Source organism: Martes martes, assembly GCF_963455335.1.
Source record: "Martes martes genome assembly, chromosome: 1".
Classification (NCBI taxonomy): domain Eukaryota; kingdom Metazoa; phylum Chordata; class Mammalia; order Carnivora; family Mustelidae; genus Martes; species Martes martes.
This window is the reverse complement of record NC_137888.1, coordinates 105,399,260-105,410,535: the sequence shown is the minus strand read 5'-3', so window position 1 is coordinate 105,410,535 and position 11,276 is coordinate 105,399,260. Positions and strand designations below refer to the sequence as shown.

Genomic DNA, 11,276 nt, shown 5'->3' with positions numbered 1-11,276 from the left:
GGGCTAGAAAATGAGGTTGGCCAGTGCAAATTCACTGTAATTTATTCCCTACCTAACACACCCAAAACAGACTTCTTTGCACCAGGAAGCTCAGCGAATGAGTGTATAAAGCTACTTCCACTGATTCCCTCTAGAAGTTAGGAATTTTCCCCAGATGATGTTACTGCTTTACATTTAACATGAATATTCTTCCAACCTAGCTCTAAGATTTTCACCTAAGATACATTACCCTTTTGCAATGGCAAAAGGATCAATCCAACTATTTAGTTTAAAAAGCTGGGGCACCTGACTGACTCAATCAGAGGAGCATGGATGGAACTCTTGATATTCAGGGTCCCAAGTTTGAGCCCCACGTTGGGTGTAGAAACTACTTAAATAAAACTTAAAAAAAAAAAAAGTTTGAAAAGCTAAGCTACTAGATCTAACAACCACTTTATAGGCAACAGATGGAAAGGAATTCTGATGGGTAAACTACAAATGATGGCTTCTTTGACAACATTGCAAGAGCTGAGAGAGAACCTGTGGTTTATAGGATTTAAAAAGTGAGGGGTGCCTGAGTGGCTCAGTTGGTTAAGTGCTGGACTCTTGATTTCATCTCAGGTGGTAATCTCAGGGTCATGAGACCGAGTCCTGTATTGTGCTCTATGCTGGGTGAGGAGCCTGATTAAGATTCTCTCCCTCTCCCTCTGCTCTTCCCCCACTCTCCTGCCCCCCTCTCAAATAAACAAACAAACAAACAAATAGCACTCACTGACCACAATGGACCTTGTTTAGATCCAGATACACATTGTAAAAAATTCCACAGGACTCTTGGATTAAGTGTGAACACAAATCATGAAATACTAAGGAACTGGCCATGAGTTAATAACTGTTAAAGTTGAATGAATGATAGGACATGTGAGTTTATTATATTTTGATACTTGTATTTGAAATTTTTTCTGATAGATTTTTTTAGGTTTAAAATGGCTGAAGCCAAACAAGGGAAAGATGATGAGGGCAAATTTGCTTGTATCTGCTCCAACACACCGGCAGATTATGGAATACTCCCTTCAAGGACAAGCTCATCACAAGATTCTTTGGAGAGGGGAGGTTATAGAAAAGAGAATCCCTTTTATCATCCACTCACCAATGTTTGGGAAGCCTGGGTAATTGGGAAGAGAACTGAGGTCAGTTGCTTGGGATGGAGGGAAAATCCAAATGTAAACCTTGCTTAATCTCTGCTAATTAGAAAATACCTGCCTAAAGCTAAAACTAAACTAGGGAAAGAATCTCTACCTTCAGGGAACTGGGATCAGGTGGAGCTGCTTGCCCTTGAGGTTGTGTTTTGGGGAGACAGGAGACCTGGGGTAACACCAGTCAGGATAAGGGCTTGGATAACCTTGAAGGGCCTAACAATCGGCACAACACAAGGGAAAAGCCTTAAGAGAGTTCAGAATATAAAATTCTACTCACGCAGGCAGCATGAGGTTTGGGAAGAGCAATCCCATCAGTCCCCCTCCCCATCAAGCTCCCGCATTAACACTTAGCAACTCCGCTCTACAGTTTATTGGGTTTATAACTGGACAAAGTCACACGTGTACAAAATGAAGCTCACACTATCCCAAAGCAGAGTAGGGACTGAGGGCTGGGGATCCGTTACTGGCCTTTGGGGGAGCTCCGAGGTGAGGGGCAGCCAACCCTCCCACTCCAGAGAGATGTGGCCACAGGGGAGGGGAGGAAAGGGAGCCCACCTGGCTTTGGTCACAGAACAGAGAGCCTGGCATGGGCCAGGGCAGACAGATGGATGGTGGAGTAGGAGCCCCAGAAACCACCCTGCCCAGGGAGCCCAAGGGCCCAGGGAGCCCAGGGACTGCTCCACCAGTCCCACTCGCAATGTGGTTGGTCCAGACCTAGACTCAGGGGCTGGTGCAAAGGGAAGGCAGCAAAGCAGGAGGGAGGAGACACTGAAGTGTGGTGGCCCAGGGCACCCAGACCCACGGAAAAGGGCGGGTGGGGAGGCAGGCTAGCTGCTAGTAGGCAGCTAGCAGCGGGTCTCATAAATGCCACTGCGGCCAATGTAGCGCACCCATTTGATGACATCATGGTCGCTGTAGTTCAGCTTCGGTTCAAACACCTTCAAGTAGCGCACCTTGAGGCCAGAGGGTGCGAATGGCACCTGGGTAAGGGACAGCTCCAGTTAGGGATGTGGTCTTCCTCTTACAGCTACTCTCCTCTGGGAAGTTCTGTAGCCCTGACCTACTTCATCTCTACTATAGGTGTCTGAATGATTGGGGTCCTGAAAGAAGCTGGGGGAAGCTTAACAAGGTCTTCTTAAGAGGTTACTAAAAAAGAAAGCATATCCAAGAGTAACTTAGAATAACCACTTGGGTTTGAAATCAGGCCCTGCCTGTGATAACTTGATTCAATTCCTTTAATCAGCACATGGCAGCAACCAAAGACCCACTGTAGAACACACTGATCCTGCTCAATAACATGGGCTTAAAAAATAAGGTGGAGAAAATTTTATGTCTAACATGCATAAAGCAAAAAAGTCAGCCCATTCTCCTGTCTGTAGATAAACTTTGTGTCTTGTTTGGCATTCAATCTAAATTTTTCCAAAAAATTGTTTTTATGACAAGCTTTAGGAGTCAAAGATTTTTGTCAGTGTGATTAGCAATTTCTAGTAAGAGGCCTGAAGGGGGAAGGAATGGGTCTATGAATTAGATCATTTCCCCTCCCTAGGTCTCATCTGCAGGTAGTAAGGTGCAGAATTTGATCTGAACAATCCTAAGATCTTTCTTAGCACACCCTGCCATGGCTCTAAGGCCTCTCCTTTGCCATACCTCAAAGTTCATGGAAATGGGGGGTCGAGCCCATTTCTTCTTATCATTGGTGGGCAGAAGTTCAATCTCAGCGCTGATCTGTGATTCCTTCATGCCTGCCATGCGCTTGATCCTGGGAACAGAGGGGCAGTAAGCAGCAAGTGCCCCTGATAGCTTGGAGGAGTTTTAAGGTGGAGGGTGCCTTTTTGAAGGGGTACGGACAAGGAAACTGAGGAGCATGTGGGAGGTGCCAGGACAAACAGTATGGGGAAGACCCTGCTAAGCACTTGCAATGGAACTTTGGGCCTGCTATTCCTTTAGCACTGTGGGCTGCAGTTTTAGCTTAAATACATAAGCATGCTATCCCCTGCTAGCTCACAGAAATATTCCAGGCGAAAACATGTAAGCATTCCGATAAATGCATGCATGCACTCAAATGCTGGCGTGTACACATTCACACAGAGGGATAGGGGTGACAGCATAAGCAGAGGCTCCTGGAAAAAGACAGGCACCCCCCCAACACACACACACACAACACACTCACTCTCTCTCGCTCAAGAAAATGAAGGTAAAACTTAAAAGGGGGTACAAGGCATCTTGAGACCTGTAGCAGCCTCATGAAGGAGACTCACTTCCACACAATGGCGTTCTCGCTGGCCTTGTACTTGGCCTTCCCCTTCATGCAGATCACCTGTACCCCGCTTGTGTTCAATGGGGTTGGGATCCTAACCTACAAGTGAGGGAGCTTTGTCAAGCCCTGACATCAGCTGCTTTTATACCCAGAGACAATGCTGCTTCCTCCCCAAGTCCCTTGTTCTCACCTCAATCTTCTGAGCCAGTAACGAGGGCTTGAAATTGGACTTGATGACCACCTTGACCTCCAGCTTGGTGCGTCCCACTTCTCGCACTAGTGGGATCACCCGGAAAGGAAGGATGATGTCCTTGGTGGTACGATACCTTTAGGGGTTGGGAGCAAGGTTGGCACAGCAGAGCCTGTCCTCCTCCCTCTCCCCCAATTCTCTTGGCCAGCAGCACCCCCTGCCTCCTCACACCCCAGTGGCACCTCATTAGCTCAAACTCTCCATCAGGTGGGATGAAGCTGATGCTGCGTTCAGAGTCAAACTTGCTGAGTCGCACACACTGGTGGAAGGTGCAGTCATCGATGGCAATTGATTGCTTCCCACTGCGAGCAGGGGCAGAAGGTCTCCTCGTTGGTACAGGAGAGTGGCAGGAGAGGGTTGGCTGGGAGGTTATCCCACCCCCAAAGGCTGCCACATCCTGGATGAGGCCTGCACTACAGACTGGAAAGCTACCAGAATGCAGCTTTCTGACTCAGGGGTCCCTGGTGCTGATTTATGGAGAGTGGGAGCTTTGCAAGCTCATCTCTGGAGAACTCTGTTGCTTGGGACCCAGAGGTTTCAGGCACAATGAGAGGCCATCAATACGTATAGAAGAGTCTCAGCCCCGGGGATCAAACAAAGGGGCCTACTCTTGAAACAGGATGAGGACAATCTTCTCATCTCTCGTAAGCACAGATGTCAAGAGGAACCAGGCAAGCACACCCTTGGGAAGAGGGAGTCTGCATTACTGCAGAAATGCTATCTTGAAGGAATCTGTGATAGACCAAGCCCCACTCAGCCCTCGAAGGTCCACCCTCTCCCACCAGCAATCCCACTCAGGCACCTCTTGCTGGTTTCATCAGCTGTGCCTTTGCCTTGCTTCTCAATGACAATCTTGTCGTTCATCCCAAACTTGCACTCAGGCATGCCACTCAGGTAGCTCTTCATCACCACCCGGCCTGACACATGGGCGCTCAGCACCTGCCCTGGTGACAGACAGACACATGGGAACATGTGAGTTAGGTTAAGAGTGCTGCCCTGACCCTGCCCCTCCAGCTCATCGCAAGCGGGCTCTCACCCTGGGGGGACATGAGGAGGTTCACACTCTCTAGCACGTCCAAGAAGAGCTCATTCCGGCGGTACTTGATGCCCTCCCGCCGCCAGCCGATCTGCCCGGTCACCTGGCTGGTGATCTGCGATTGCTCTTCCTTTGTCTACATGGGGTGACAGAGAAAAACACGAATGGCCTCATTCCTCTCCACCTTCAATGACCCTGTCTCTATCCGCACTCCACTCTCATCCCCCCTCCCTTCCAATCCCCCCGCGCCGCCAAAAACTCATCGTCCCCATGAGCTCCATGTGGCAGGGCCTGAAGAAAGCTGTAAAGGTGAAGCTGAGGGAACCGCTTACCTGATGCTGGAGGCCAAAGGGCCAATGTGATGCCCGCAGGAAGCAGTAGGGGAGCACAGACGGGAAGAGGAAGGCAGAAAAGGAGGAGAAGGCAGCTATAAGATCTGCACCCCAGAGGAGGGCCCACACTCTCCCCTTCTGAGGAACACCAGGCCTCCAGGGCAGCCCACACCCTTCTTTCCCCCAGTGCGGAAGGAAATTGCTTGAAGTGTATTCCCAGTAACAGAGATGCTGAGTCGGCTGCTCCTAGGGTGGAGGGCCACATGCGGCAAAATAGGCCTACAATCACGGTAGAGGGCTCAAGCCAGCACTTCTTGTCAGAGGTGGGCTCTTGAGTCATCTGGGACAAGGCTGTGAGGGGGATGCTCAAGGTAGATGGGCCCCACCCTTGCTGTGGCTATCCCACTGAGTACCTGGCTCTTGATACCCTGCTGGGTGATGAAGGTTTTCAGTGCGCCTGTCTCTGAATTCTGTGGATAGCCAAAGTCCAGGATCTCTGCAAAAGGAAGGGAACCATCACCCCCTGGAAAAAACTGAAGGCTCCTTCAGTCCAGTCCCTCCCCTGGCCTGGACATGTCTGGCCAGCACAGCTCTAGAAGACCATGGGATCATCTGTGGCAATGTCCTCTGGCTTTGTAGCATTTACTATGGAATTTGTGCTCCATAAGAAAACATACTTAAAACATCAGATTTTTTTCACAGAGAAAATCAGAAGAATCTCATGGCCAGTGCGTGAGAGATCAAGAAGCACTGAGACCTTAGAAAACAGACTCTGGGAAGATGGAAAGACTCTGTTCCCTTTAATCATACCCTACAGAGGAACAGAGATAATGCAACCCCAGAAGTCAGTAGTATCTCACTATCCTTCAGGCTCTGAGGTAGCTGTTGAGACAGAAAGCTGGAAGGACACTCAGTGAACTAAGGCCCAAACTACAAAGGTAAGAGGGAAATGTGCTTAACTGCAGGAGGCCCAGCTATCAAGCCCCCCAGTTAGAGTCCTAGCCCCCTGAAATATCTTTTGGTCCCCCACCCCCTTTCCCCACCTCCACTCACTAGCCTATTTCTGTGTTCTACTTCAGAGCAGCCTTTAAGGCTGAATTTAGACTGGCCTTCTCAGGGCTCAAAAGACCAGACAGTCAAGAAAGAAAGTAAGTTCACAGGACACTGGAGGGAACCTCACACGTGCTCCCTACCTCCAGGCTAGGCCCCATCAAGTCCATCCCCACCCTAGGCCCACCACCCTGCCAGCCTCACCATCCAGCAGCTCATATATGAGCACAAAATTGTTCTTGATGTTCTCTTCGCTGATCTTGCCAAAGTAGGCAGCCATTACGTCACACATCTTATAGAGGAATTCGAAGACCATGGCAGCATTGACATTCTGCTTGGTGACAGCTGCCAACCAGATGTTGGACCGCTTAACATGGAAGAAACTGGTGCGAGCGATGTTGGTGACGGGGCTGCGCACCTGCTGCCGGGCATGGATAACATTGACCCGAAAGGCATCCACTGCATTCCTCCTGAGGAAAAGGGTACACAGGGGCTGCTCAGCACCCCGTCAAACCTCACTCCATGGGGATGTTAACCACAGCTGTTAACAACCTTTCCCCCCTTCACTGGTTAAGTCTGACATGTACTCTGAAGCCAATGCCTAAACCGCTGGGGCAGTTCCCTCGTGGCTCCCAGCAGAGGCACGGGAGTAGGGCCAGAGCAGAGCTCATGTCTGAAAGCCACCAGAGATAGGAAATCAGGTGGGAATGACAGGACAGGCATAACGCTAATAAAGTGAAGTCCATTAGGCTTAAGGAGGTATATTCCTGACTCCCAGACCTGGCCCCAATTTCCCAGCTGCCACCTCTCTAGTTTCTCAGTAAGCTCCAGGCCCAAATTAGAAAGATACCCTGCTCCTTCTTCAGTTCTCCCACTTGTGATCCTACCAGTGGGGAGGGCTGGCTCTTCCAGAAGTGAGACAAAGCCAGCATGACTTCAGAGAAGGTTCTAATCTATCGAGGAAAAGGCACCAAGGGGCCATGGAGCTGGGCCATTCATTCCTGCCCAGGGTCCAATTCTAGGACGAGTTCAGGGAATGAAAACAGATGAAGAAAACAATGATGGGGGGCAGGGCCCCCCACCCACCTGTGCCTGGGTGGCAGCTTGATAGGCTGCTTACCTATTGCTACGGCAGCCAATGAGATGGGATGAGAGAAATGACGCCAGCAAGAAGAGGAGAGTGACAGCAACGAGAGAGAGGATTAGACACACAACACACTGGGGCAGGCGGCACACACCATGAGGTGGAAGCAGACGAGCAAGAGGCAAGGGGTGGAAAGCACAGCAAGGCACGCAAGACAGTATGTGCCCTGGCTTAAGCAGGTTCATCCAGGGCAGGAGAGGGTGCAGATGGGTACAGCCAGCCAGGTTCAGGGAAGCCAGGCACTCCCACAACTCTAGTTCATGCCCACCACCAGCCAATGGACAAACAGCCACAAAGGCCAGGCCAGCCCATTAGCCATGGAGCTGGGAGCCACGGAGCTAGGGCACTGCAGCAGGCGCATTCTATAACTACCTGTCCTAAGCTCTTAAAGGAAGAAAAACAGGGCAGCACAAACCAGAGGAGCCTAATCTCATTAGAGTTGCTGAGGCTAGGATGTGTCCCCTCACTGAGGAAAGAACAGTGGCATGCAGGGTGGGGCAGAATGAGAAGGCAGGCTGTGCCTCCTTGTTAAGGTCTGAGGGACCCAGAACAAGGAGCTCTTCCAGGTCTACTGATAGGCCAGAAAGGGCTGCATGGCCTCCCTGCCCATCCCTCAGTGATCGTGAGTGCCTCAGGCTTGCTCACAACCTCTCTTCGAGGAGTGGCCCAGAGGAATTGAAAACAGCTGAGTCAGCAGCCTGCCTCCTCCCAAGAAAGGGAGTGGGAGAGGATCTGGCGGCCTGCAGAGGCTTTCAGAAGAACTCAGTGAAGGTTCTCACCATGTGAAGGGCTTCTGAGACTTATATGGACTAGTACCACTTGCCTGGCCACTAACTTTACCCCTTGGAGAAAGATCTCCCATCTCCTCAAAGGAGGAATTAATCTGCCAGGGCAAAAGCACTCATCTCCAGCAACTAGGACTGTCACTAAGGGAAACAGAAGGCAGGAAGGGCAGGAGTTCCTAAGACTGTGGAGGCCACACGATTCCACAGGTCCCGCCTATTGCCAGGCCAATACCACCAGACTTAATGGGAACCAGGCTGTATTAGCAGAGCTTCTAGGATGCAGCAAGGGGTGGGTGGCCCAAGTCAAGTCTCTGGTAGGAACGGACCTGCTCTTGCATGCTGGGAAGGAGGGATGAAGGGTGGGGGCACAGCTGGTTCAGCCAGGGGACTCACCCGATATCATCTCGGTAGACCCGGGAGATGAGCACCTCCCCCTTGTGATTATAGATGAATAAGCCTCCAATCATGGCGGCAGCTCAGTCTCCAAGGCCCATCGCTCTGAGAACAGACCTAGGACAGGCGGAGGCAGGGTAAGGGAAGGCCTGAGAACCTCTGCCAACATCCCCTGTGGGGCTGCGCAGGTCACTAGCTGGGCTTTTTTTCCTGACTCAACCCTCCAGTAAGTGACCCTGAAGTCCTCCCCAGGCATGCCCCTCCCCTTAGCCAGGCTCCAGTTCCTGTTTATCTGACACTGGAAAGGAGAAAAGAAATGGAGAGGGACTTGGGCCCAGGATTCTAAGGCCATTTTGATCCTCCCTTTTCTGGGGCTGAGCCCAGAGAGTAGCTCCCCTCCCCCTCTTCACAGTGCTGAACTCAGCACGGATCCTTTTTGGCCCCTTCCTGTGCAGACTCTCACTCAGACTCTAGCCAGTGAGTCACTGTGAAGGCCTGCCTGCGGCTGCAGGAATGGCGGTAGGAATTACTCCACTTGGTTCAGGCCTGGGGCCCCTAGGCACAGCTTTAGGAGTACCCGGTCTCTCAGGCTCCACTACCCTTCTGAGAAGACAGTAGGACCTGAACCTGCGGCTCTCTAATTCACAGAAGTCTAAACATTCCAGGAAAGGGTGTGCAGGGCGTGGGGAGGAGAGAAGGGAGGCCTTAGGCCCTGACTCCAACCCAGGAGTGTGGCTCCAACCAATCCCAGGCAGTCAGATAAGCAGGCAAAAGAGCAGAGGAGAAAGGCCCCAGCCCTGGCAGGCTATACTTCAATGACCCAAGCTGCTTATTAGTTATTTTTAACCACCTCCCTTTCAAAAAGGGAGGATCCCTCTCAGCTCCCAAATGCAATAAAAATAAGGGGTAGGGGTACAGGTTCATAAAACAAAGAGATCAACCTAGCTGAAATTCTATGATTCCAGACCCATGACATAACTCATTTCTGGCCTGAGTACCTACAAGCAAGGAGTGGAATATGTGAATTATCCAAATTATTTGGGTCAAACTAACTTAGAGTGTTTGCAAGGAGAAAAAGGGTTAATTTAACTCTAGATTTCCTGAATTAGCTCTGGTATTGATTTTACAGGGCAGAGAGAGTTTAGCAGACTTTTCTAAACTGGAAAATAAAACCAATTACTGTGGCCATCAGGGTCTCCAAAACTCAGTGAGAGCCTCTCAAGGTGGTGGTGGATACATTTCACCCCTCCTCCCAAAGAGGCTGAGAGAAGAAATGCAAAATGGAGGTAGAGCCCTGGGCAAAGAAGCAAGTTCACAGGTATCAAGTGGTAGGGACCTCAGAGTACCACAGGAGCAGAGGTGGGGCCCGGGACAAGAAGGGAATACTGAGTTAAGGGGAAAGACTGGTAGAAACAGCCGGGCGGTTTACTTCAGGTGAGGCTGCAGCAGCAAAGGCCTGGGGTGGGGGGTGGGGGAGTGTTACATCTGGACGAAGGAGTTTCCAGTGTGGCAAAGGTCAAGCCTTTGAAGAGGAAAAACAGCAGGGAGAGCCTGACAGTGGTGAATAAGGGAAAGTTGGGGCTGCATAACCTGCTTTGGGGTTCAAGCGTAGAGGCATGAGCGGGTGGTGGGCTTTTCTCCCTGGGGAGGAAGACATCGCGGGAAAAAAATGGCTCCACGGGGGTGCGGGGGCTGTCACAGGCCTGAGGAAGAAGAGCCGCGGGGTGTCACTCAACTGGGGGGAGGGGGTGCCGCAGGGTGGGAAGCTTGTCACAGTCCAGGGAGGCGGCACAAGGGGGTGTCACTGTCCTAGAGGACAGGGAATCGTCCTTGCGCTAAGAGGAGGAGGCGCAAAGGAGCAGGGGGGTTGTCACGATCCCGGGTAGGGGGGCGCCGTGCAGCGTCCCCGCTCTGAGAGAATTCCAGTAAGTCTCCCTCTCCCGGGAGGCGCCGGACGGGTCAGGTGGAGGGCGCCGCTCCTTGCCCGTCCTGCAACCGCGCCCCGGGCGCCCCCGCCCCGCCGTCAGCTCCCTCTCGATCTGAAGGCTGAGGCCACTCCCTGGTGTGGGCAGCTTTCCGCGTAGCGCAGCGCAGGGAAAGGCAAAGCTGGGCAGCGAAGTAGGCGTTCTCCCTCACCCTTGGCCAGATCCGGAGCTTACCTGGTGTCCGCGGCCCCCTACTCTGCCCGCCGGGCCACTCTCCAGCTCCCAAGATGTCCGCCCGCCCCCTGCTCGCCAGCCCGCTGCTTCGGCTTTCACCGCAGTGCCGCGGCCCCGCCCCGAACACAGTTGCGCGTGCGCGTCCGGCGGACGCGCCGACTACATATCCCATCAGGCCCTTCGACCTTCTCCCTTGCAATTTTGAGCTTTCTAGGTTCAGTAAAACTACAACTACCGACAGCCTTCGGCGGGGTAGGAGGGCTGTGAGTAGGGATAGGAGGGGCCTTATCCAGCCTTTCACGAAATACACATCCCATCATATGCCGCTCCACTGACTTTATTTTCCCCACTGAGCATTCTGGGAATTGTAGTCTGCAATCCATCCTGTTCCTATTTCAGTGTTTAAGACAGCTTCAGAGGATTAATGCCATTTGTTGAAGCCCATCTGTTAAGCCTTAGATTGCTGCAGGCCTTTTCTGTCTCAGGAGCCCGAGGACTGGCTGTGCTCACTTTACACACACACACACACACGACTTGGCAGAAGTGTTTGTACTGAATTTCCTGCTTTCTAACACCATCTCTGATTCTCCCAAGAGTTTTTCATCAAATACTTGTTCCAGACATGGGCCCTTTCCCAGGGATCAAGACCCAAGTAAAAGGGCAGAGAGTGAGGAGGCAAATACTTGTAAGAAACT

The 11,276-nt window shown here is 51.7% G+C and overlaps 1 protein-coding gene across 1 annotated transcript; it reads right to left on the bottom strand.

Annotated features, from left to right (window-relative positions):
• Positions 1–1,530: 1,530 nt before the first annotated feature.
• Positions 1,531–10,701, bottom strand: AP2M1 (adaptor related protein complex 2 subunit mu 1). Its single transcript, XM_080799852.1, has 11 exons — positions 10,582–10,701; positions 8,423–8,539; positions 6,305–6,570; positions 5,464–5,546; positions 4,719–4,854; positions 4,485–4,626; positions 3,865–3,984; positions 3,623–3,758; positions 3,434–3,531; positions 2,823–2,934; positions 1,531–2,155 (listed from the first exon to the last, which is right to left on the bottom strand). Exons 2-11 carry the CDS (start codon positions 8,494–8,496, stop codon positions 2,021–2,023), a joined length of 1,302 nt encoding a protein of 433 aa, XP_080655978.1. The 5' UTR covers positions 8,497–8,539; positions 10,582–10,701; the 3' UTR covers positions 1,531–2,020.
• Between the last annotated feature and the right edge of the window lie 575 nt (positions 10,702–11,276).

Coding starts and splice junctions, on each gene's coding strand:
- AP2M1 (XM_080799852.1), bottom strand. CDS start 8,496: ATGATTGGAGGCTTATTCATCTATAATCACAAGGGGGAGGTGCTCATC. Junction 5,547..6,304: donor CATATATGAGCTGCTGGATG/GTGAGGCTGGCA, acceptor TTCCTTTTGCAG/AGATCCTGGACTTTGGCTAT. Junction 2,156..2,822: donor CCATTTCCATGAACTTTGAG/GTATGGCAAAGG, acceptor TCCCTTACCCAG/GTGCCATTCGCACCCTCTGG.